We start from the raw sequence: 25,946 nt of genomic DNA, 5'->3' as shown, positions 1-25,946 counted from the left end.
TGAGAGATCTTTGCTGCTGGATGTTTGGATGACTGAATGTCCAGTAATAATTACACCGGACAGTAAAAATAGCCGTCCCATCAGGCCCTGCACAGCAGGAATGTTACTGCTCACATTCCATACTGTCCCGCAAACACACACACACACACACACACACACACTGATTCAATCAAGCATCACATCCAAAACAGAGCACACCTGATAGTGTAATGGGCACAAATGAAGACATGAATGTTCTCGTGAAAACACACTGCAGAGCTGGAACCGAACATTCAGTGATCCCCAAACAACAGACACTTAAGTGGCACTTAAAAATATCTGAATGTCATTGATGCAAAATATCAAAGCGCGTGCCATTTACTGCAAAGAAAACATAAACACTGTCCTTTACTCAACAAATGCATTTTAAATACACTGAAATGCACTCATTAGAAACTTCCTCAATGTGGCTTCTGTTGACAAACATTATATATAGTATATACAGTACAGCATGTAACTGTGTGACTGTTCATATCATTGCAAAATGTAAACTACATTGTCGCCCAGCTCTGATCTGCTAAACGCCACTATAAGGCATGAGGATAAGAATATAAACATTAAAATCATGATTGTGAAAAGCACAAATACAATTGACTTGTCTTGAACTGACTATGGCTTAAAAAGAAGGGCAAAGATTTTTTAAAGTTATAAAAGTTAGGACAAAATATTCTTAAAGTAATGCTTATGGAATGTTCTTATAACTTTATCAATATCTGACTGTATGTTCTCATAATGCTGAGAGAAAACATTCTTACAAAAACATTATTATAAATATTATTTGTACTTGAGGAACATACAAATAAATGTTTTTGTAACCTTACATTATAATCACTGTTAAAATAACTGTATAATACAATATTAAAATAACTGTTCAAATACTGTTATATTTTGGGTGAAAATAAAGTTACAATGTTGTAAATAATGTTCTAATCTCAGCAAGGAAACTGGATGTTTTAATTTTTAATGTTCCCACAACGTTTTTATAACCTAAATTTGTGATGTGTGCTAGCAACACTTAAGCCTTGGGTTCGATTCTCAGGGAATGCAACTGCTCATATACATTAAATGTGATGTAATTTGCTTTGCATGAAATAATCTGCAAAATGCATGACTGAATATTTAAGTAATGGCTGATAATGAAAGCAGACTAAAACGTATTTATTTTTGATGAAAGTTTATGAAGCCAAACACGTCATTTAGAATAACTGTTGAATCAATCACACTAAGAACAGCATATATTGGGTCAGTTTTAATGTCATGTTGAGATACACAAGCTTCTGTAAATGAAGTGATGTGAATTTAAGCACGGCAGGATCTGAAGCAGTGGACGGGCTCGAGTGATTCACATGGAGGCTGTCATGTGCCAGTCATTTTCCATGTGGCTCCTGATGCACAAACAACACTCATTTGCTGTTGTTTGTGTTCCCTGTATTTTTCCACAGAGCAGCGGAGACTTCATGCACGTCCACCCACAGTGGTTTCAAAAACAACTTTCTGGCACTCAGGCCAAGAAATTCACAGCTTTATTTCCAGCGTATCAATCCACACCGCCCTGAATCAACAGCGAGAAACAGAGCCCGAGGCAAACCCCACAGATAAGATGTGCAGCTTCTCGTCTGATGGGATTCAAACTCATGCACTAGTTTGATGAGCACAATCCTTTCTTCATTTTTTATGCATTTCCTATTAAAATATGTAGTTAATGAGATGCACGATTTCTGCATTTGACAAAAATCTACTGTAAAACATTTCTACCTACTGTAGTTTAAAGTTCAGTTAGTGCCTTAAGCTTTTAAAGGGATAGTTTCTTTCTTCTGTTGAGCACAAAAGAAGATATTTTGAAGAACGTTTTGTAACATTGACGGTATTCCATAGTATTTTTGATCATACTATGGTAGTCAATGGCTACCGTCAACTGTTTGGTTACAAAACATGCTTCAAAATATCTTCTTTTGTGCTCAACAGAGGAAACTCAAGTAAAGGATGACAGAATTTTTATTTTTGGGTGAACTATCCCTAAACCGACTGAACAAGTCACTTCAATTTAAATCATATCAATCTGATAAATATATATATATATATATATATATATATATAAAAATCGAGTTGAATGTCATAAACAAATGAAGTTGAAATAAATGCTAAATTATTTTGAATAGTTAGAGTAATGGAAAAAACATACAGCATGACTTATTAATCATGTGTGTTTGTTTGTGGAGGCAGGATGGTTTTTTTGGCTGTTTCATTCAGATGATCTGTATAAATAATCTCATGTATGTCCACGTAGCGGTCAGATGGATATAGCAGCTGTGTTTTTCTCAGCGTAACCTCGTCCACCTTCATGTCTTCTTTCATGTTCTTGTGGTTGATGGAGAATGAAGGGTTCAGAAAACACCTACGCCATAGACCCCCCCCGTGTGCCACTATTTTTGGGCTATTTTGCAAGCAATATGTGTACCCAGGTGCTGCTCAGAAAATATATATGTATTGAAGAGCTTTTTTCTGGACTGCTAATCAAAGTACTTAAAAGTAGTGTCCAGTAAAGGCAGTTCCAACAATTGTTGAGTGGTGAGATGACCAAAAATATTAAATGACAGCCTGTTTTCTATCAGATTCTCACATTCACTCTTTCCCCTGTATACTCATATGTTTAAGATTCAAAACCATCACTGTTAGAACTTTATTACAAATCTTATAACAGATGAGAACAGTAGGTTCTGAACAGGAAAAATCACTCTATACTGCCATCTAGCAGAGATTTAAATATCCTGGGGCTGTCTGTTCTTTACATTGGCACAAACTGTGGATCCAAAAAGTATGTTTCACCTCGTTCACACTTGAATATAATGTCATTCATTTGTTAAAGTGTACATACTTATTTTAACATAATCAGTAAAACTGAAGTCAACCAGCTCTACACTCTTAAAAATAAAGGTGCTTAAAAGGTTCTTCACAGCAATGCCATAAAAGAACCATTTTTGGTTCCACAAAGAACCATTCAGTCAAAGAACTATCACTTTCTTACCTTTTTATAATCTGAAGAACCTTCTTTCGCCACAAAGAACACATAAAGGTTCTTCAGATGTTAAAGGTTCTTTATTGGACTATTTAGACAGAAATGTTCTTCTATATGGCATCGTGAAGCACCTTTATTTTTAAGACTGTACCAAGGTTTTGCTGGAGACCAGCACCAGCCCAAAAATCAGTTTTAAGAACGTTTTGCTAACGTTCCCATTAAGTTACGAAAATAATATTTCTAAATGTTCTCTGAACCTCCAAAAAGTTTTATTTTATATATTTATTTATTTTTTGTTCTTGTTTGTATAGGCCTATATGAATGTTTTGTTAAGGGAACATTCCATTTTATAATTTAGCAACAAATGGGAATGTTATTTGTAAATGTTCTCTGAAACCATAGACTGTAAAAAAGAAACTAAAACAAGTAGCCTAGCTAAATTTAAAAAACAAAAACTTTTCAGGAAAAATATTCCATGATAAATCAACATTTTTAGAACATTATTAAAAACCAGATTGCTTTTTGAACCAGTGACCAGCCAAAGCTGTTGTATTTAAAGGAAGTCACCAGAAGAGGGCGTATACCTCCCACAACAACTGAGGAATTTTATCTTATAATGTTCATTGAAGGTAATCTGTCACATCTAGCTTGCTTTATAAATTTAATCATCATAAAATGGGTATAAAACCAATTCTCCCTCTTGAACAATTTATTGTATATCTTCAGTGGATTTTAAAGTCATTACTCCAGTGTAATCTTGTTCAGAGAGAATAAGCGGCGCTGTCACATGATACATGTTACTTTTCGCAGCGCATTTCAAAGATGGACCAATCACAGTCATTTTTTTTTTTTAGATTATTTTATAGAGAGGGGGATTTCCATTTGTATGAAATTAAATACCATTCTATTTTGCATATAGATTGAAAGTAGCTTCTATATAATTTTTTAGCCCACGTGGAGGAATGGATTTTCTGAGCCGTCACGCGCCCCCTTGAGGAAGGATCGTCATTTGACGCGTAACCGTGTGCGCATGCGCCTGCGGCCGCTGCGTGTTTTGCGCTCGGGGACGCACGCGACTCGGCAGCATTGGAGTCCAGTCCATAGCAACGGCGGATAAACATGAGTTACTACAGCAGGTAAGACGCCGATGGAAACACAATTCTTAGAAATGATCCAAAAGCGACGTCCGTTTGGGGAGCACTGTGTGCTCGTGCGTGTGTGCTTACATTCGTGTCTTTCGTAACTTTGCTGTGTTTTTTCGGTGGGTCTTGTTGCGTTTCACGCGTGCTGTAACATCAGTCCAAGCTAAAAACACAAAACAACACACGCAGACTCTGAACAAACACACAAATCCCCATCAAACAGCTGAACTATGACCAGAAATGAGGTGAAAATGAAGCAGGAGAGTGCGTGTAACGGTTAGCTGGAGGATAATAGATGAAAAATCGCTGTATGATCGACATTACAGTGCTAAATCAGTAAATATGATGATCAGCTGCTCAACTGTAAATCACAGCTTATCTTTATAATTGGAAAAATCTTTAATCAATCAGTGCAACAGGCTGTAATTCATTAACAATCACTCAGATGAGAGTATATGTGATTGCTACTAATACATGTGTGTGTATATATATATATGTATCATCAAATTAAAACTGCGCTTTTACACATATTTTCAGTTTATAGTCACATCTTTAAGGTTTCTGGCTTTTTTTACATTGTTTTCAGTACAATTAAGCCCCCTTTCTAATTGCAATGTCAAAATAATTTATTATTATTTTAATTGTGAAGTATTTATGCACTAATCAGGTATTTGTTGCAATTCCTTTACATTTTCACGGATTTAAAAAAATAATAATAATATGCAGTGTGTCCAAATTTTACATCATCATTTAGAATCATTAGAAAATTGAAGGGAATCATTGAGGGGGAATTGCTTAAATGTTATACAAACAAATTCACGCAAATCACAAATTCGCATGATTTTAGGGTTAGGTTTGGATAACCATATAGTAAACAACGTGATATTGATGTTAGCAAAGTATTAATATAGTAAATTATTATTAAAGATGTAAACCTTTGCAAACTGCAAACTACTCACTTTATTTTCTTTTGATTATATAGATGAAAATACCAATTCACATGTTTATGCATTTCTATAAATAGACAATAAAAATGGAAATATGTTAGCATGAACTGATAATCTAATAAAATCTATTTATTTTATTTTATTTAATTTTAAGTTATTTTTAATTGCATTTGTAAAATGTGTTAATAATATATTGATTATATATTTATACTTATTATTGATTATATACTTATTATTTTGAAGATGATTTATTTTTTCTAAGAGTGCCTTAATTTTGTTCTATTAGACAAATTATCTGCTCTGCCAAAATACTTTTCTTTTTATATTTTCTAGATTGTGAAATTTACTAGCAATTTTTAAATGAAAGTTGTTTCAAAGTCATTTGTACACCAGTTTTTTATTTACTGTTCTGCTGTTAATGCTGCTCATATGGAGTGATTAATTAGACAGTCTCTCGTTATAATCGTTTAGCAGAGTGATGTTGATGAATCTGACAGCTGTGAGGATGCGATGCAGCTGGAATCTCTGGCTGTCCTTGACTCTGTTCTGAGTCGAGAGTGTTGGCAGGACTAAGATCATGTTCCACATCTGCCCTCAGTTTCTTTGTGTAAGTTTTGTCCTCCAGACGTGACCGGCTCTTTCCTATCAGAACCACACTGGAATTCGGTGTGGTTTGGTCTGATGCTCAAGGACAGGAAGTGGTTTGGATTTATCTGCAGCTTTTGTTTAACTTTCAGCTGCTTTCTGAGAAGAGTTGACGCAGTTTTCTTAAAGTCACATCTCTGGCAATGATGAACCAGCTTCTATTTTGGCTTCTGCCTTGTGTTTGACTCCTAATTTCATCTCTCAGTTTGGATGGATGGGATTCTGGATTGTTTCTTGTGTTGTGATCTGATGAGGTTGTTTTATCTGATCTGGTCCTCTTGTTTGAAAAGCATTCAAAGATATAAGCTGTTTGAGAGTGTAGGGAGACTGAATTTATTACATCATTTGCATTGCTTCATTGGAGTGGGTGATCATTGCACAGCAATTCTGCTGTGATTCCTGTTTCTATGGTTACTATGACTTCTGTAATTGGTGGACTTGCTTCAAGATTAAAGGAATAGTTGATCCAAAAGTGGAAATTTGCTAAAAATGTCTCCCTCTCAGTCCATCCAAGATGTAGATGAGTTTGTTTCTTCATCATTTGGAGAAATGTGTCATTCCATCACTTGCTCACCAATGGATGCTCTGCAGTGAATGGGTGCCGTCAGAATGAGAGTCCAAACAGCTGATAAAAACATCACAATAATCTACAAATTATCCATTCCACAACACTCCAGTCCATGGACTGGAGTGGTGTGGATTATTGTGATGTTTTTATCAGCTGATTGGACTCTCATTCTGACGGCACCCATTCACTGTATATGGTCACATTTCTCAAAGCTCATGTTGGATCTGTCTTGAAAGCTTTAATTTTGGGGATAATTGGTAAAATAAATGTTTTTTACTTCTGTTGTGGTCTATTATAACCAACAGCACTGAGACGCAGAATGTATTGCGCTTGCTGTGGGTTTGCATGCATGTTGCCGTTTTTATTTGTCTTTTTGCATATGTGTGTCTCCTAGATCTCTTTTGATGAGTGCAGCTGGCCTGGATTCATATCGCACCGTGCATTTTCAAGGAGTTCATTCACAAAGCCAGAAAATGGTCCATCCACTCGCAGACCTGATGAATAAGTCTGAGAGTGTCATGATGGCGCAATTACGGTCTCTTCGGTAGCCATTAGAGGAACATGGAAGTACAGCACTGCCTGAGATTGGCATCATTATCAGAGCCGTGAGAGGAAATGACACGCTGCAGATGAGACGATTGCAGTTTGTGTTTACATTCATAATAATTTACATAACAGACGTTGCTTGCCAAAGCAACTTGCACAGCAGTCTCGGTTTTAGAGCGTATTTTCACTACTTGTTCATAGCATTAAAGTAACAATTTTTTTTTTTTTTTAAATAAGAGTTTCAGAACTTCCTCAAAACTCCCTCCTTAGTCCAAAAAAAACATTGATTGAAATTAAACAGCAGAAGCATCTTGTTTGCACTAACACGGTGACATTTACATGTCAATTATGTCTACATGATAATCAGACTTCCATCCAGACACAATGAGATTAAAAAGGAGGAAGTCAAATGAAGACTGTTATTTTGTCTGATAAACTATAAGTTCAATTGTCAAATATTTTATGGGACATCACAATTCAAAACAGTTCATTTTTCTTATTTGTGTTGACTCTGTTCTCTATTTTCCCCCTTAAACTAGTAAAGTTCACATCTCTGAACAGTTCATTTCTTGTTCACACCAGATTTTAATTTCTTATTAATTCAAGCAAATTACACATATTTTGACCCATATGTGCAAAAGAGCAAGTACAACTTTCTACAATTTGCACACTTCAAGCAAGGAGGTTTTTTTCAGTATTTCTCAACTGCTTTGGCTCATTTTTGGCCATATTTGTCATTTTTGTCACAACTGCCAAATTGCATGTCTGCAGTTACTCAACCAAAACATTAAACTCACGCTTCAAAACCTGGTTATTATGTCAGTAAATTGGCCAATGCAACCAAAATGAAAAGTTGTCTAAATGTTCAAAATGTTTTGATGTTTGTTTCAGCATGGCAGTCAATTCTGGAAATGTTTGTTGTATAACAATATCTATTTTGTTCTTCTCTTTTGTTTGCACTGACTGCTTACTAATGATATGTTTAGTCTATAATGATATAATAAGTTGTCTGGCTGTTCAACTTTTTAGATCCAGATTTCAACAGTAGGTAAAAGTTTACTGGGAAAAGCATTACTGTTGTACACACACACAAACATTTGTAAATTTAGCACATCACAATCATAATCGTATATTTATGAAATATAAACATATTTCGGATGGATTTTGATCGATGGCTCCCATGATGAAAAAATGTTAAAAAATTTTGCACTGAGAATTTTGCACTCATCAGTTTTGATCAACAAGCCATGTGCATTTATGTAAATTGAAGACAAATGTACATTTGTGCCTAAACACATGCAATTTGCTTAAATGCATTAGAAATATAAAGCTAGCTGGAAAAAGAAATAAATTGTTCAGAAATCTGAGCGTATTGTTTTGAGAACTCTCATTTGAGGCAAAGCAAGGAAAACTGAGAAAAACTGTAGATGTTTTAGGTGAGTTACTATGCATACATGCAGTAGAGATGTGATGTCCCATAAAACAGTTGTGGCAGTTGCATTGACAGTTCAGAGAAGGTTAGGGCTGTTTAAAATAATGAGTAAACTCGATTGAGGAAAACAATAAAATCACATTAAAGTTAAATAGTTGTATATTACGCTATATTGCAAATGTCAAACATGCATTTCTGCAGTCGTGTGTAGTTTTCGGCTGGTGGGTTTCACGTGTAGAAGAGTTCACACTTCAGAGTGACACCAAACACTCGGCTGCGTCATTCTTTTCAAAGGGCGTCTGTGGGATGTTGTTGCCATAGTAACCAGCAGCAGCCCTGAGGGCTCACCTGCGGCTGTCATGTGTGTGTTCCCTCATGACCTGCACAGGTAGAGATGCCCCAAACCCAGACACACACACACACTCGATATGGAGACGGTGAAGAGCTCTTCTCAGCCCGCTTACAGCCGCTGGTCATACAGGTACACACACACACACACACACGAGAGACAGAACAGAGGTTTAGTGTTGAAAGTTTGTGTTTCGTATAAAGGAGTGTGTGGTTTGGATTCACATGAGAACCGTCGCTCTGTTGTATGTTTGCACTCATTAAATCCACAGTGTTTTAGTTCTTGAATGATGCTGCTGTTGTTTCCAAATATGGATATTGATTCAATGAGTATAAATGAATGGATGGACGGATGCAGGGTCAATTGACATTTATTGACATCATAAACATTGATGGGAAAACATGTTTTGCTGTCATTGATTCCTAAAAATATTACATTTGGTACAAATGGATGGATATATGGATAGATAGATGGATGGATGGATGGATGCTTTTCATTCATTTGATCTTTCTTTCTAATTTGTTTGAATTGCTTCTTGCTTGTTGAAAAATTTTCAGCGCAAACTTTTATTTTTGGTGTTAAATATTGGAGGAGAGGACAGAGAGAGTGTCAGTTGTTAAATTTTGTTTTGGCTAAAAGAAAAATGGCAATATGCATCATGAGCAGGAGAGAAAAAATTGAACAGAATCAGGAATGTTATCTTGTATCAATTTTTAATGCAATTGTAAAGTCAAGACTGTTGACTGATTTTAGTTTTTATAAAGCTGCGTCCTGTACTGAAATGTCTGTGAATGTTTGGTGTTTTGGAGGGGTACTGTGCTCTGTTGTATATAATGAACTTCATTTTACTCAATTCATGTAAGAAATAGGTGTGTTTTTAGTGTTCTTTCTTTCTTTCTTACTGGAGAGCATCTGTTAGTGTGTGTGTGTGTGTGTGTGTGTGGGGTGTTACCTCAAGTTGTCATGTTGACCCTGGTAACCACGGCGACACAGGTGTCACATCAGACAGCTTGTGTGTCACCTTACCTCCGTAAGCATGAAACATTCATTCAGGTGTGTGTTCGTTCGTCATCTTCCTCACTGACTCTTCCTCTCTTGTGTTTCTCTGCTCTCACTCCGTCTGTCATCGCCATGGAAACAAAGAGCCTCCAGTTCTTCCAGCTTCGCATCCGCCGCCATGACCAGGTACAACGAACTCACTACTCATATGCGGTGATGCTTTAAACAAAAAAATAAAACAAGCTTTATACTTATTCTTTTAATGCAGAACTGAAATGTTTCTCTGGTCTCTGCAGGGTGAGTGTTTATGTGGGTGTGGGTGTATTTTTAGACACACAGTCATGTTCAAGATTCAAGATTTTTATTTGTCACATACACAATTATACAGAGTATAACCAGCAGTGAAATGTAGGTCAGGTCCGCTCCAAGGACAGTGCAATTATATAGTATACAAATATTAAGAAAAAGAAAAGTAGAAAAAAATAAATAAATAAAAGAATAAAATAAAATAAAAGATAAAAAATATAAATATAAATGTGCAGGTCAGTATGTTGCTGACTTAAATAGTAATAAAGAGGAATGTGCAAAAGAATGTGCAAAAAAGTTGTACAGGGTATTTAAATAGCATGTATAGATGTGTGTATGTGAGGATGTTTGCAAGAAATTTATTTTCTTTCGTTTGAATGTCTATCAGTTGCCTAGCAACGCAATGACTGACAGATGACTGATGGTGGTTAAAACACTCACACTGCAGCATTCAGTCTCTAGTCTCATCATGTCAAAAGATGTGTTTTAGATTCAGATTCAGCCACTGGTGAATATAATGAAATTATATCTACTGAATGGAATGGTATAAGTGTGTGTTTATGGGTTTTTAATGTTGTTTGTTGTGTTTCAGTACGCTGGAGGATGAAAGTCTGAACCTCAGACAGCAGAAACTGGAGAAACAAGTGAGACACATTTACACGACAAGACATAACACAATCATCAAAACAATAACATGCCAAAACACAGTAAAACACAATAGTACACAATAATATGCATCAAAGTACAATAATACATAATAACATGCATCAAAATACAATAAAACACAAAAACACATTTCAGAACAACAATACACAAGAATATGCATTAAAACAATAAAACACAATACACAGTGACACATGTGAAAACACAGTAATACACAATAACATGCATCTAAACACATAAAGACATCAAAACACAATAAAACGATAATACACAATAGTCAAAACACAAAAATACAATGCACAATATCACATTTCAAAACAAAACAATACACAATAATATGAATCAAAACACAATAATGCACAATAACACGTCAAAAATACAATAATACACCATAACACACAACAAAACACAAAAAATACAATACACAATAACACAGAAAATGCACAATAATATGCATGAAAACACAATCAAACATAACATGCATCAAAACAATCAAAAGAAATCTATCATCACACTTGTCAAAACACAATAAAACACAATAACATGCCTCAAAAACACAATAATACACAATAACACATGCCAGAGAACAATAATATACATCAAAATACAATAAAACTTAAAATAAATACATATTTCAGAAAACAACAATATACAATAATATGCATTAAACAGTAAAAAGCAATACACAGTAACACGTGAAAACAGAATAATATACAATAACATGCATCGAAGCACAAAAACACATCAAACCACGATAAAACAATACGCAATAATGTGTCAAACCACAAAAAATACAATACACAATAACGCATTTCAAAACATAAAAATTCACAATAATAAGCATGAAAACACAATACAACATATGCCTCAAAACACAATAAAGCACAAAACCCACATCAAACCACAGTAATACACAATAACAAATATCAAAACAAAATAATAGCTACATGGTAACACATCAAAGCATTATAAAACGCATCAAAAAACAAAATAATACACAATAACAAATATCAAAACAAAATAATAGCTACATGGTAACACATCAAAGCATTATAAAACACATCAAAAAACACAATAAAACTAAATAATACACTAACAAATATCAAAACAAAATAATAGCTACATGGTAACACATCAAAGCATTATAAAACACATCAAAAAACACAATAAAACAAAATAATACACTAACAAATATCAAAACAAAATAATAGCTACATGGTAACACATCAAAGCATTATAAAACACATCAAAAAACACAAAACAAAATAATACACAATAACACGCATCAAAACAAAATAATAGCTACATGGTAACACATCAAAGCATTATAAAACACATCAAAAAACACAATAAAACAAAATAATACACAATAACACGCATCAAAACAAAATAATAGCTACATGGTAACACATCAAAGCATTATAAAACACATCAAAGGATAATAAAACACAATAGCACACAATAATACACAGTATGGATTTTACTTTCCATTCTGATGTAATTGATTGTTTCCAGTGTTTCCGCCCCTCAGCGTGAGCTTATCAGCACCGTTTGACTTTAAGTGAAACTCTCATTGTGTTAGCAGCCCTCATTTTGCTTCCTGTCTGTCGTCTACTGTCATTTCATCCCACTTCTCTATATCTCTCTCACACACACACACATACACACACACACACACACACACACTGTTCGGTTCTGCTGTTGAAAGGATGATTCTAGGGAGTATGCGTCAACTTCTACATCTTTCTGTGAGTGCTTTGTTTCTGGGAAGGATTGTGTGTGTTTTCTACTCATCCTCCTGATCCTTGACTATGATAGTTCACTTCCTGTGCCGTACAGAGCTCTCGCTGTTTTTATCTCAGCTCTAGTAGATTATCTTTGTATCACAATAGCTGTCACATGCTTGGATAATCCTATTTACTCTTTTGTATGACTGTTTTTCACATTTTATAATCATCAAAACTATGAATACTATTAATGTACTATTATTTTTTTTTATATTTTGAATTAGCTTTTTTTTATATCGTCAGTTTTCATTTTAATGTTACTTTTTTTTTGCATGTAGATTTTATTAATTTTGCTTTCAGTTTCAGTAATTTTAGTACTTCAATTTGAACTTTATGGGACGGTTTTCCGGATAGGGATTAGATTAAGACAGGACTAGGCCTTTGTTAAATTAGGACATTTAAGTAGTTTTTACAAACATGCCTTACAAAAAAAACATTAAGACCAAACAATGGCATTGATGTATTTTAAGATATGTCAGTGCAAGCTTTTTTCAGTTTAGACAGCTCTAACGTTTATTTTAGTCTTCTTTAGTCTTAAGACCCCCATATCAGTTAGTTGCCAAAACATTATTTCTAGTTTTCATTCAAGTTTAATATTTCTATGTAATATTTTATTTTATTTCAGCTTCATTTCAACTACCATAAATTATTTTTAGTAGTTTTAGCTAACAATAACAATACTGGAATAGAAACAACAATTTTTCCCCGGTTTCACAGACGAGGCTTAAACCTAATCCCAGACTAAAATGTAAATCTTAGCTGTTTCAGCTGAAAGAAACTTGCACTGATTGATCTTAAAATATATCAGTGCCTTTGTTTTGTCTCAAGATGCACCCCAGTAATGTTTTTTTCTAAGCATGTTTATAAAAATTACTTGAATGTCCTAATTGAGCTATGACCTAATCCTGGTTTAGTGTAATCCCTGTCTGTGAAACCGGGCCTTTAAATTTAACAGGTTTATTTTATTTTATTTTCCAGAAACATTTTTTTAATAGTTTTAGTTGACAATAAAAACACTGAATAGAAGCAACATTTTAAGTTTATGTTCATGTTTTTATAGGTTTAAATATTTATGGAATATTTTATTTTTTTCCAGCTTCATTTCAATTAACGACAAATAATTTTTACTAGTTAAAATTTAGAATAACAATACTGACAACATTTCAAGTTTTTCGTTCAAATTTTTATATTTAATATTTCTATATAAATATTATATATTTAAATAATATTTATATTATTTTATTTCCAAAAAATTAGTTAACAATAATAACACTGGAAAAAAAGATCCCATTCATTTTTTTAAAGTTTTCTTGTAACACTTATATATATATATATATATATATATATATATTTTAATTTCATCTTCATTTAAATTACTGAAAATGATTTATTAGTAGTTTTAGTTAACAATAACAACACTGGAAAAGAAACACAACAGCAGAATGATGATTCCTCTACAGTAAGCCGCTCCATATGTCTCTGATTGCATATTCTCTAAAAAGCCACATTAACAGACAGCACCCTCATTTTATACTTGTTCTAATGGTTTGACGCTCTATTAAATGCACTGTAAGCATCTAGTATGTGATGAATAATGAATGATCTGAGTGTGTTAATGGTGTTATGTCTGCAGAGGGCGCTGCTGGAGCAGAAGCAGCGGCGGAAGCGTCAGGAGCCGCTGATGGTCCAGCCGAACTCAGAGGGGCGTCCGCGGCGCTCTCGGCCGCACCACAGTGAAGAACAAGCCCTGCTCGTGGAGCCGCACCTCAGCACTGCCAGTGACATCATCCTAGACGGTGAGGCTTTAAACGGATAGTTCACCCAAAAATGAAGATTTGCTGTAGGGCTGGGCGATTTTTCCGATTTTAGCGATTCATTCAAATTTAATATTTTGTAACGATATTGTTTTTTAGAAATCAAGAAATCAGGATTTTGAGTAGAAGTATTACCAAACGTTAAAATTAGACACTTTGACAACATGCCAATGATGATAGTAAAGAGAAAAGATCGATCCAACCGCACGTCGGCGCACGCGATTAACCGCTCATGTGTGACGCGCTCATATCACACAGAATGCGCTTTTGTGTTGACAAAGATGCGATACGGGCAGTGGAATAGGAAATACATGCAAGAAGATGGTAGTGAACTTCTTTCAACTTGAGCGTCGTGTTTTTATTTTAGATTGCATGACACAAGCGCAACAGTCAAACGCGTCCTTGTCTACATAGAAAAAACTATGGAAAAGCAGCGCAATCGAATAAAAAAACCTGTGAAGAACTACTAGTGTATGTCTGATATTTCATGTTTGGATCATGGTTACAGGCTGAAAGCTGCTGTTGTTTTTACAGAATAATTATAGTTAATAATAGTCTACTGGTGTTATACCTTCAGTCATTTTGAATTTGACTTTTCAGATTTTTTTCAAATTATTGTTGTTATAATTGTTGTTTTTGAACATACCTGTAAGACAAGTTAGTACAAGATGTACTTGTAGTTCATGCATCTTATCTGCAAAGATATTTAACAAGTGATTTGTTTAACATTTACATCATGCTAACAACTTAATGGTGTGGTGCACTTGGAATAGAATTTTCTTTAACTAGAGGGTTAATAAAGAAGTTAATTGAATCATGTTGTAGTTACATTTTCAAGTTGACTAATTAAAAATGGTAAAAAATTGCAGTCAATGGCTACCGGAGCTTTGAGAGTAAAAAAAAAGCAACACAAAATTCATCTCTGTGGCTCCTGATGATATTTTGAGGTCTTATGAAGCTAAACGAACAGTCTGTGCAAGAAACTGAACATTATTTACAGCATTATTACCTGTAATCCAGAGCCTCCTGAGTAATATCTGGTTTCCAAACGAATCATTCTTTTGAACCGATTCTTTTTAGTGAACTAGTTGAATCAGTTCATCAAATCAGAATCGTCTGAATCAGTTCACAGCTCAAGCAGCACAGATCTACTCAATTAAAACTCATTACAGGTAATGAGGATTACAGGTAATAATGTTGTACATGATGTTCAGTGTCTTGCACAGAGCGATCGCTTTGCTTCATATGACCTCAATATATCATCAGGAGCCACAGGGATTAATTTTGTGTTGCCTGTATTTGCTTTTTTTGACTCTCAAAGTGCCGGTACCCATTGACTTGCATTGTATGATTCACCGAGGAGCACAGTTTCTGCTAAAAATCTTGTTCTACTGAAGAAAAAAAAGTCAGCTACATCTTGGATGGCCTGAAGGTGAATAAATGAACAGCAATTTTTTTATTTTTAGGTGAACTATACCTTTAAATCATGACTCTCTTCACTATGCTTTTTATTATTCATCCCACTGTTTTGCTTCAGTGTCATTTGTGTAATAGTTTTGCCTTCTCTTATCTGTTTCTCAGGACTCATATCTGCTGTTCGTCCTTCACTCTCTCTGAGAAGGTTTTTCTTTCATTTGCAGTCAGACTTTTTTAGTTTCCTCTATCAAACAAAAATGATCTCTCCGCCTGCTGAATAGATCTAGAATTGAATATTGTGCTTTGATTTGCATTCAGTATCTCGCCCTGCGGCTGTATGTGTGTTTTGTGTGTGAATGATTGAATGTGTGTGTGTGTGTTTGTCCGTCAGGCATCGATGGCCCCGCGGCTCTGCTGGGTTCAGAAGCTCCAGATCTGGGCAGTAAGATCCAGGTTCTGTCGGTCAGTCCACCGCAGCAGCCCTCGCTGCCTGCCGCAGAAGAGCCGGAGACAGATGCCGACACCGACACACTGCTGGAGCCCAAAACTGACTTACACACACTACTGCAGAGACGCGGTAATACACACACACACACACACACACACAGGTGCAGGGGAGCTCTGTTTATAATGTTTTTTCTGTGGTAACGGTAACTTACAGTAAAACCATAAAAACATTTTCGTTACTTGAAATAAAACAAATAAAAGAACTAAAGTAAAACAAAAAAAGTAATGAATAATTATAAATGAGATTTAAAATAAATAAATACTTAAAAATTATATGAAAAAACTATTAAAATAAATAATACTTGAAAAGCGGTCTATAAAAATGTCAATTAAAATAAAATAAATACATAAAAAAATTAAATACAATTTGGCATTTTTAGATATATTTTTTCATTTGCACAGACGTCAGGACATTTTTTCAAGTTCTGTGATTTTTCTTTCTTTTCTGGGGACGTTAACTGAAACAAAAACCATAAAAACATTAATGTTTAAAAATGTTACTTGAAAGAAATGTTAACTGAAATAAAATAAAATATAAAAAATATTAATAAATATAAAAAATGTGATTAAAATAAATGAATAATAAAAAAGATGAAAAGAGACAATATTTGATTAAAATAAATAAATAACTAAATAATAATTTGATTCAAATATATAAATAATAAAAATATAAAAATAAAATATTTAAACAATGATTTCAGCTAGTTGCCAAGACAACATTTGTCATTTTTGTTAAAATCTGAAACTACAATAAAAAAAGAGTACTTATTTTAATAATAATGAAAATACTTAACAATAAAATAATAATAATAAAAAAATAAAAACATACAACAAATTAACCAAAACTTTAATTAGAATTCAAGTGAAACCAGAAAACAGAAGAGTTAAACCTAATTAAAAATTTGAACAAAACCTATAATAGTATATTGATGATACTAAAACAACACTGCTAGAGACTGGGGACTTTTCATATCACGATAATTGCTAAAGCTTTTATTACAGAAGTTACAGAAACTTACATGTTGTCATCTTAATAAGAAGTTTAATAACTTTTTTATATAACAAAAAGACTTTGGACATTTATATGCTGAACAGTACACAAAATTTATAAATTTAACTGTGTAAAAAGATCAAAACTATAAAGAACAATAATATACTATAAATCATATTACTGAATGTTTACTGGGGACATTTTTAAAAATGTCAAGAACAGCATACACTGTCTGGTGTGTGTGTGTGTGTGTGTCTCTCAGGAGATTGCGTGTAAATGGCAGTCCTAGTCTCGGCGCAGCAGCTGTTGTTTCTCATCTCCAGCTCTTTAAACTCTGTTTCTCTCAGGACTGTCTGGCAGCATGAACTACGACGAGGCCAGTGAGGAAGATGATGATGAAGCTGAAGAGCGAAGCCGATCGCTGTCGCCAAACACAGAGAACACTCGTCCTGCGTCGGCCTCCAGCACCAAATCCACCACGGTCAGACAGACCCAACAACCTCCTCCACACAAACACAGAGTCACAGTTTGAGGCAAATCAACTCTATGCACACTGACTGTCTGTGTATTTCTGCTGAAGTGTCAGTACTCCACGAACATTCGTATAACTGTTGCAAACTCTTTCTGTCTTATCATATAACTGATTCATAAATAATTACATTACAATATAGTATATTAGATATATTATTATATAACTACTGTAAACATAACATTATTTTTTATTAAACTTTAAACATTTCAGAAATGAGGTTCAGAAGCTCTAAATAAAAAATAAATAAATAAATACAATTTTGTTAAAAAAAACAACTACAAAAATATTAAAAATAAAAAACAAAACAAAATAAAAAAAATAGATTAAAATAAATAAATAAATAATGGTAAAATATACTAAAATAAATGAATATTAAAAAATAGATTAAAATATAAATAGTACAATTAAAATAAATAAATAAATAAATGATACAAATAGATGAAAAAAAATAATGAAAAAGATGAAAAAAAATAATAAAACTATAAAAAAGATGAAAATAAATACATAATGGCAAAATAGATTAAAACAAATTAATAATAAAAAAATATTTAAACATGTAACTAATACAATTTAATACAAAAATAAATAAAATAAAACAAATAAATAATAAAAGATTTAAACATGTAACTAGTACAATTTAATTTAAACAATAATTAAAATAAATAAATTATAAAACATTGCTTTAAATAAATAAATAAATAATGGAAAATAAAATATTAGATAAGAAAAAATTTAATTCAAATAAATGAATAATAAAATATTAAAAATAAATAATAGTTAAATTAAATAAACAATACATTTAAATTATAAGTGAAAATGTTAGATTTTATATATATATATATATATATATATATATATATATATATATATATATATATATATATAAATATAAATATAAATAAATAAATAAATAAATATTTTTTTTAATTGATAAAGTTAAATAAATAATAAAAACTGATAGAAAAAATAAAATAACATCAATAATGCTGTAGTGTAACACTGCAACAAGATTTCATTTTGGCTTAATTTTCTCACAATTTCCATACACTGCGTTGCATTGGAAGTTGCAGTGGCCTGAATGCAGAAGTGATTGTGCATAGAGTCCATTAAACTCTGGATATTAAATTGGGATACGGGAAAGTATTTCATTCAGTTTGTGAACTTTCCTCATTTTCTCAGAGACCCTGTGAGAATAATAAGTGATCTATTTTCATCATTGATTCATGTCTGTTTGAGGACTAAATGTGTGAGTTTTGTTTCTGTCCCGTCAGGAGTGTCTCCCAGTGGGTTCTCCGTCAGCTGAGGGCTCCTCCGTTGAGGTGGATAATCTGGAGGAGTTTGTTCTCCGTCCGGCTCCGCGGGGGGTCACCGTCAAGTGCCGCATCTCGCGGGATAAGAAGGGCATGGACCGCGGACTCTATCCCACGTACTTCATGCACCTGGAGAGAGAAGACGGCAAGAAGGTCTGATCTGATCCTTCACAATCACTTCTGCTCACTTTAGTGCTCTCGCTCATCTCTCTCTCTCTCTCTCTCTCTCTCTCTCTCTCTCTCTCTCAGGTGTTCTTATTGGCTGGACGCAAGAGGAAAAAGAGCAAAACATCCAACTATCTGATCTCTGTAGACGCCACAGATCTGTCCCGTGAGGGCGAGAGCTTCATAGGAAAGCTGAGGTGCCTCTCTGGTGTTTTTTATCTGGTATTAACTCGTCTCGTCTCAAGAGATTCAGTCACAAGTGACCTTCAAATGATCGGATCATATTTGACACTGCGAACTTGCGATCGATGGGATGTTTCTGGTTCAATATGTAATCAAGACACCATTGACAGCATTTGTGACATCCAGTCAGTTACCACAGAAAACAATTTCCCACCTTTCTTTAAAAGCACAAATTGTAGTTTCAATACTGTATTTACAATAGAAGCACATATAATAAATAAATAAATAACTAAAAATTTTAAAATTTGATTAAAATATATATTAAAAATAAAAATACAATTAAAATACATAAATAATAATTACATTTACATAGTAAAATAAAAGGAATAAAACAATAAAAGGAAACAAAAGGAATAATGAAAATTGTACTAAAATAAAACTATTTAAAAAAACAAGATATTGTATTAAAGTTAATAAATATTAAAAGTTATATTTAAATGAAAGCTAATAAAATAAATAAATAAATAATGCAACATTAATAAGTACATTAATGAATAAAATGTATTAAATAAATAAATAGTAACAAATAGATTAAAATAAATAATTAATAAAATATTAAACTTAATGCATAATAAAGATTTTAAAAATAATATTAAAATATAAAAGATAAATAATACAGCCAACTGTACAGTATTATAGTAAGTAGAAAAAAAAACATAAAAAATGTAATGTAATAGGAACTAAATATTTTCTAAGTAATATTTTACACATTATTTCCAATATAAATTTGGTCTTTATACATGAAAATATATAGCGGCCTTTTGAATTTTATGATAGTGTCTAAAAGATTGAAAACACTTAAGTTAGTTAACACAAGCTTTTAGCCTTTGCTCCCCCACTCCGTGACTGAAATCACATGTAGCTTGTTTTGGAGTGTGTGTGAGTTGATGTTCTGCCGTTCATTAGATGACGAGTTGATGATGTTCACTGTTCACCGCAGGTCTAATATGATGGGAACCAAGTTTACTGTGTACGATAACGGCACGAACCCCTCGAAAACCCCCGGAGCGCTGCTGGAGGAAACCAACACTCGACAGGAGCTCACTGCCATCTGCTACGTCAGTGTGTCTCTGTTTCTCTCTGTTTCTGAGTGCTTTTGCCCACTTCTTATTGTGTGTGTGTGTGTGTGTTTTTAGGAGACCAATGTTCTGGGCTTCAAAGGGCCACGGAAGATGACCGTGATCATTCCCGGCATGAACATGAACTTCGAGCGGGTTCCGGTTCGGCCCGCGTGCGTGAGTGTCTCCTCTGGAGCTGTGAGTCAGATCATCACTGTGAGCGCAGCAGCTGATGTGTGTGTGTGTGTGTTTTAGGAGCAGGAGTCTCTGCTGAGTAAATGGCAGAATCACTCGCTGGAGAATCTGATCGAGCTGCACAATAAAGCTCCGGTGTGGAACGACGACACGCAGTCCTACGTGCTCAACTTCCACGGCAGAGTCACGCAGGCCTCCGTCAAGAACTTCCAGATCGTCCACGACAATGACCGTAAGTCGTTTATATATACACATATATATATATGTACAGGTCCTTCTCAAAAAATTAGCATATTGTGATAAAGTTCATTATTTTCTGTAATGTACTGATAAACATTAGACTTTCATTTATTTTAGATTCATTACAACACAACTGAAGTAGTTCAAGCCTTTTATTGTTTTAATATTGGTGATTTTGGCATACAGCTCATGAAAACCCAAAATTCCTATCTCAAAAAATTAGCATATAATGAAAAGGTTCTCTAAATGAGCTATTAACCTAATCATCTGAATCAACTAATTAACTCTAAACACCTGCAAAAGATTCCTGAGGCTTTTAAAAACTCCCAGCCTGGTTCATTACTCAAAACCGCAATCATGGGTAAGACTGCCGACCTGACTGCTGTCCAGAAGGCCATCATTGACACCCTCAAGCAAGAGGGTAAGACACAGAAAGAAATTTCTGAACGAATGGGCTGTTCCCAGAGTGCTGTATCAAGGCACCTCAGTGGGAAGTCTGTGGGAAGGAACAAGTGTGGCAGAAAACGCAGCACAACGAGAAGAGGTGACCGGACCCTGAGGAAGATTGTGGAGAAGGACCGATTCTAGACCTTGGGGGACCTGCGGAAGCAGTGGACTGAGTCTGGAGTAGAAACATCCAGAGCCACCGTGTACAGGCGTGTGCAGGAAATGGGCTACAGGTGCCACATTCCCCAGGTCAAGCCACTTTTGAACCAGAAACAGCGGCAGAAGCGCCTGACCTGGGCTACAGAGAAGCAGCACTGGACTGTTGCTCAGTGGTCCAAAGTACTTTTTTCGGATGAAAGCAAATTTTGCATGTCATTCGGAAATCAAGGTGCCAGAGTCTGGAGGAAGACTGGGGAGAGGGAAATGCCAAAATGCCTGAAGTCCAGTGTCAAGTACCCACAGTCAGTGATGCTGGTGTTGGTCCACTGTGATTTATCAAGGGAAGGGTCAATGCAGCTAGCTATCAGGAGATTTTGGAGCACTTCATGCTTCCATCTGCTGAAAAGCTTTATGGAGATGAAGATTTAATTTTTCAGCACGACCTGGCACCTGCTCACAGTGCCAAAACCACTGGTAAATGGTTTACTGACCATGGTATTACTGTGCTCAATTGGCCTGCCAACTCTCCTGACCTGAACCCCATAGAGAATCTGTGGGATATTGTGAAGAGAAAGTTGAGAGACGCAAGACCCAACACTCTGGATGAGCTTAAGGCCGCTATCGAAGCATCCTGGGCCTCCATAACACCTCAGCAGTGCCACAGGCTGATTGGCTCCATGCCACGCCGCATTGAAGCAGTAATTCATGCAAAAGGATTCCCGACCAAGTATTGAGTGCATAACTGAACATAATTATTTGAAGGTTGACTTTTTTTGTATTAAAAACACTTTTCTTTTATTGGTCGGATGAAATATGCTAATTTTTTGAGATTTTTGAGAATTTTGGGTTTTCATGAGCTGTATGCCAAAATCATCAATATTAAAACAATAAAAGGCTTGAACTACTTCAGTTGTGTTGTAATGAATCTAAAATATATGAAAGTCTAATGTTTATCAGTACATTACAGAAAATAATGAACTTTATCACAATATGCTAATTTTTTGAGAAGGACCTGTATATGTGTGTGTGTTTTTTTTTTTTTTTTTTATATTTGATGTTTTAATTTTAGGTGAAGTATTAGTCATTTTAAAGCTGTAGTCATTTTTTATAATTTTTCATATAATTTATATTACTTTTTATTTCAGTTTCAGGTATAGTTATTTTAGTACATCACATATAAATAATATTTTTTAATTATTTTGTGTATATATATATATATATATATAATTTTAATTTTCTTATTTTAGGTAAAGTATTAGTAATTTTGAAGTCATTTTTATTTTAAATATGTATACAATTTTTATTAGTTTTTTATTAAGTTTCAAGATGAAATGAAAATTAGAAATGTTGCCTTTTTATTTTTATATGGTCTGTTTTCATTTTCATTTTAGTTGAAGTATTTGTAATTTTGAAGTTGTTTTAATCATTTGTATTATATTTTTTATTTTATTTTTTATTTCGGTTTTACATTTAAATGAAAGATAAATGAAAATGAGAAATGTTGCATCTTTATTTTTATATTTTCTGTTTTGTTTTTAATTTTAGTTCAAGTATTAGTAATGTTAAAGCTGTTTTAGTCATTTTTATTCTTTATTTCATTTTTTATGTTTGAATTGGTTTCATTCATTTTTATTTCAGTTTTAGTTATTTTAGTAAATCACGGTAAACTAAATGGAATAAATGTTGCGTATTTATTTTAAATGTTCTGTTTTTAATTTAATTTTAGTTAAAGTATTAGTAGTTTTAAAGTTGTTTTGATATATCTTTTTTATTATTAATAATAATTTTATTGTTATTAATTTTTATTTAACTTGCTACCAAATTACAATTCAAAAGTACAGTTCCCCCCTCTCTTTTTAATTATTTAAAAATAGATTTAAATAGTTTTTTTTAAAGCACTTGATATTAAAGTACAATTAAAAAAATAAAAAGAAGAATTTTATTCTTGTACATTGCTTTTTAATAATAAATCAAATCAAAATCATATCATATATAGCTCTCTTCATATAATGGACTTTACATTAAAGGTTTGTCTTTACATCATTTCTGTTGGTGTGTTTTCAGCTGACTACATCGTGATGCAGTTTGGCCGAGTGGCAGAGGACATCTTCACTCTGGACTATAACTACCCCATGTGTGCCCTGCAGGCCTTTGCTATCGGCCTGTCCAGCTTTGACAGCAAACTGGCCTGCGAGTGACCATGTGACTCACCCCTACACACACACACACACACACACACAGCTCTTCACTCAGGACACTAAAGTACAGTCGTCCTCAGGAAGATATTTGTGCTATATCACAATAATTAGAAACAAAAGGACCAAATTAATCGTTTTGTAAAGGAAACACATGGAATCATTTAACCTTTTACTACCTGGAATAACTGACAAGATGATCCTGCAACTTTTTTTTCTAAAAAGAGAAAATACGCCAGATTTATGCTTTAATGGACCAGTAGAAAAGAGACTGAGGAATTTTCTGAAATGAGATTGATTTTATTTATGCTTTTTATGATGTTTTCTGTGATGTTCTGTAAGTGTCTGATGGATTTGAAGAGCATGTTGTTATTAGGGAAAATCTCACACAAACAGTTAAGAACATTTTCTGCTCAGAATTTTACTGAAGCTTGTTTCTGCCATGGGATAAAAAATAAAAATTCTGACTTTTTTTCTCACAGGTGTGAGATTATATTTCACAATTTGGACATTTCTTCTCAAAATATTGAGTTTATAACTCACAATTCAGCATTAATGTCTCACAAAAGTTTATATAATGCAATTTTGCATTTATATCATGCAATTCTGTGCTTATATATCACATTCTGTTCATATCTCGCTATTCTGCGTTTATATCACAGTATCTGTTTAAATTCTGATTATTTTGCACAATTCTGAGTTTATATCTTACAATGAGTTTATATCTCTCAATTCTGTTTATATCTCGTAATTCAGATTTTTATTTCTCACAATTCTGAATTGCAAGAAAAAAAGTCTAAATTGTGAGACAATCTCAGAATTGTAAAAATTGTCACAATTACTTTTTTTTTTTTTTTTTTATCCCGAAGCTTCCAAAGACTTCACCACTGAAATTAAAAGAAAAACTTATATTGTGGATTAAGAAAATTAAACAAAAAAAAATCATGTAATAGAGCAATTGGGAATTACAGTAATTTATCCAGATGCATTATGGTAGTGAAAGTTTTCATATCTAAAAATGTGCTTCATTTTCTTCAGGTAGAGTATAGTTTCTTTTTTTTTTGTTATCAAGGTGATATGTGTCCTAGATGTATCTTCATGAGATTTAAATTATTATTATTATTTTTTTTTTTGGATGATGTTGATGTATTTTTTGCATTCTGCATGTTCAAATATGACATTTTTAACACCTTCTGTTTTTAAACGTGGTCCGTTATTTGTCTTTTCACTAGTCTTTGTTCACCAAAAGTCCCTGAGGAAACACATTGCATGTTAATAAATGAGGAGAAGCGCTGGACTCTTTGTTAACTTTAAAAACTGACGCACACTTCCGGTTCTTACCGCTTTCTGCTGCATGGATGGTGAACGTCGCCTTTTACAACGTGTTTACATCCTGAGCAACTACAGAAAAAGGGAAGCTCAAGCACATTTGTTCCTGTTTAGTGTGTTTCCAATTGATATGTTTGATGTGTGTGTTGATATTCATCATATGTTGTGTGTCTGTCAGCCAAGAGTATACTATATATATATATATGCAAAAAAAATAGTTTTCATTTTAAACCAATAACCTGTTTGCACAAACTGTATTTTATGATGACACTGTTGGTAGAAATACAGTAATTAAAATTCATAAATATGAAAAAACATGCATTACTGTGGATCCTGATCACGTGACACGTAGGCTTGAAACTACAGAAGGCCTATAGCTTGTATTGACAAACTTTTCTAGTTAAATACAAAATATTTTTCTTAATTTTCTGTATGATTTTAACTTTCATAAACACAGTACAACCAGTGGAGTGTATTAATCATTTAATAAGATAAATGTCAATTTATTTTTGGGAAGATACAGTAGTACAGTAGCGGTTGCGCATGCGTACTGCGCAGCAGTGGCGCGCGGCGTTACTTGATAGAGGAGTCTGGTGCGCTTTTTGAGGTGAGTCTCTTGTAACATTACCTGATGGTTAATTAATTATATCATGGTGTTATGAAATAGTTATGAAATGTATACAAAAAGATGGAGATATAAAATGTGCATTTAGAAATATATATAGGAAGTTTTCTGGAGCAATCTGTGCATCCCGCGCTATTTTGATTGTTAACGGTGTTGCTAGCATAGTCAGCCAAACATCAGCTACTAAAGATACGATTTTATTTACAGACCAACGTTTTTTGTCGCATATTTGTGATATTTACAGATAAAAAGTATATTTTCCATGTTAATCAGAGTTTTTG

At 33.6% G+C, this 25,946-nt stretch overlaps 1 protein-coding gene across 1 annotated transcript; it reads left to right on the top strand.

The window, feature by feature from the left end:
• The first annotated feature begins 4,093 nt into the window (after window positions 1–4,093).
• On the top strand, window positions 4,094–25,349 carry LOC306858420 (tubby-related protein 3-like). The gene is made up of 12 exons (XM_079398965.1): window positions 4,094–4,191; window positions 9,828–9,869; window positions 10,582–10,633; window positions 14,073–14,235; window positions 16,061–16,246; window positions 17,515–17,648; window positions 18,971–19,162; window positions 19,259–19,371; window positions 20,358–20,475; window positions 20,554–20,652; window positions 20,731–20,902; window positions 23,581–25,349. Exons 1-12 carry the CDS (start codon window positions 4,175–4,177, stop codon window positions 23,712–23,714), a joined length of 1,422 nt encoding a protein of 473 aa, XP_079255091.1. The 5' UTR covers window positions 4,094–4,174; the 3' UTR covers window positions 23,715–25,349.
• Window positions 25,350–25,946: the final 597 nt, after the last annotated feature.

The sequence above is a fragment of the Barbus barbus genome (assembly GCF_936440315.1).
Source record: "Barbus barbus genome assembly, chromosome: 39".
Lineage (NCBI taxonomy): Eukaryota > Metazoa > Chordata > Actinopteri > Cypriniformes > Cyprinidae > Barbus > Barbus barbus.
The sequence above is the reverse complement of the archived record's forward strand: the minus strand, read 5'-3'. Positions and strand labels throughout refer to the sequence as shown.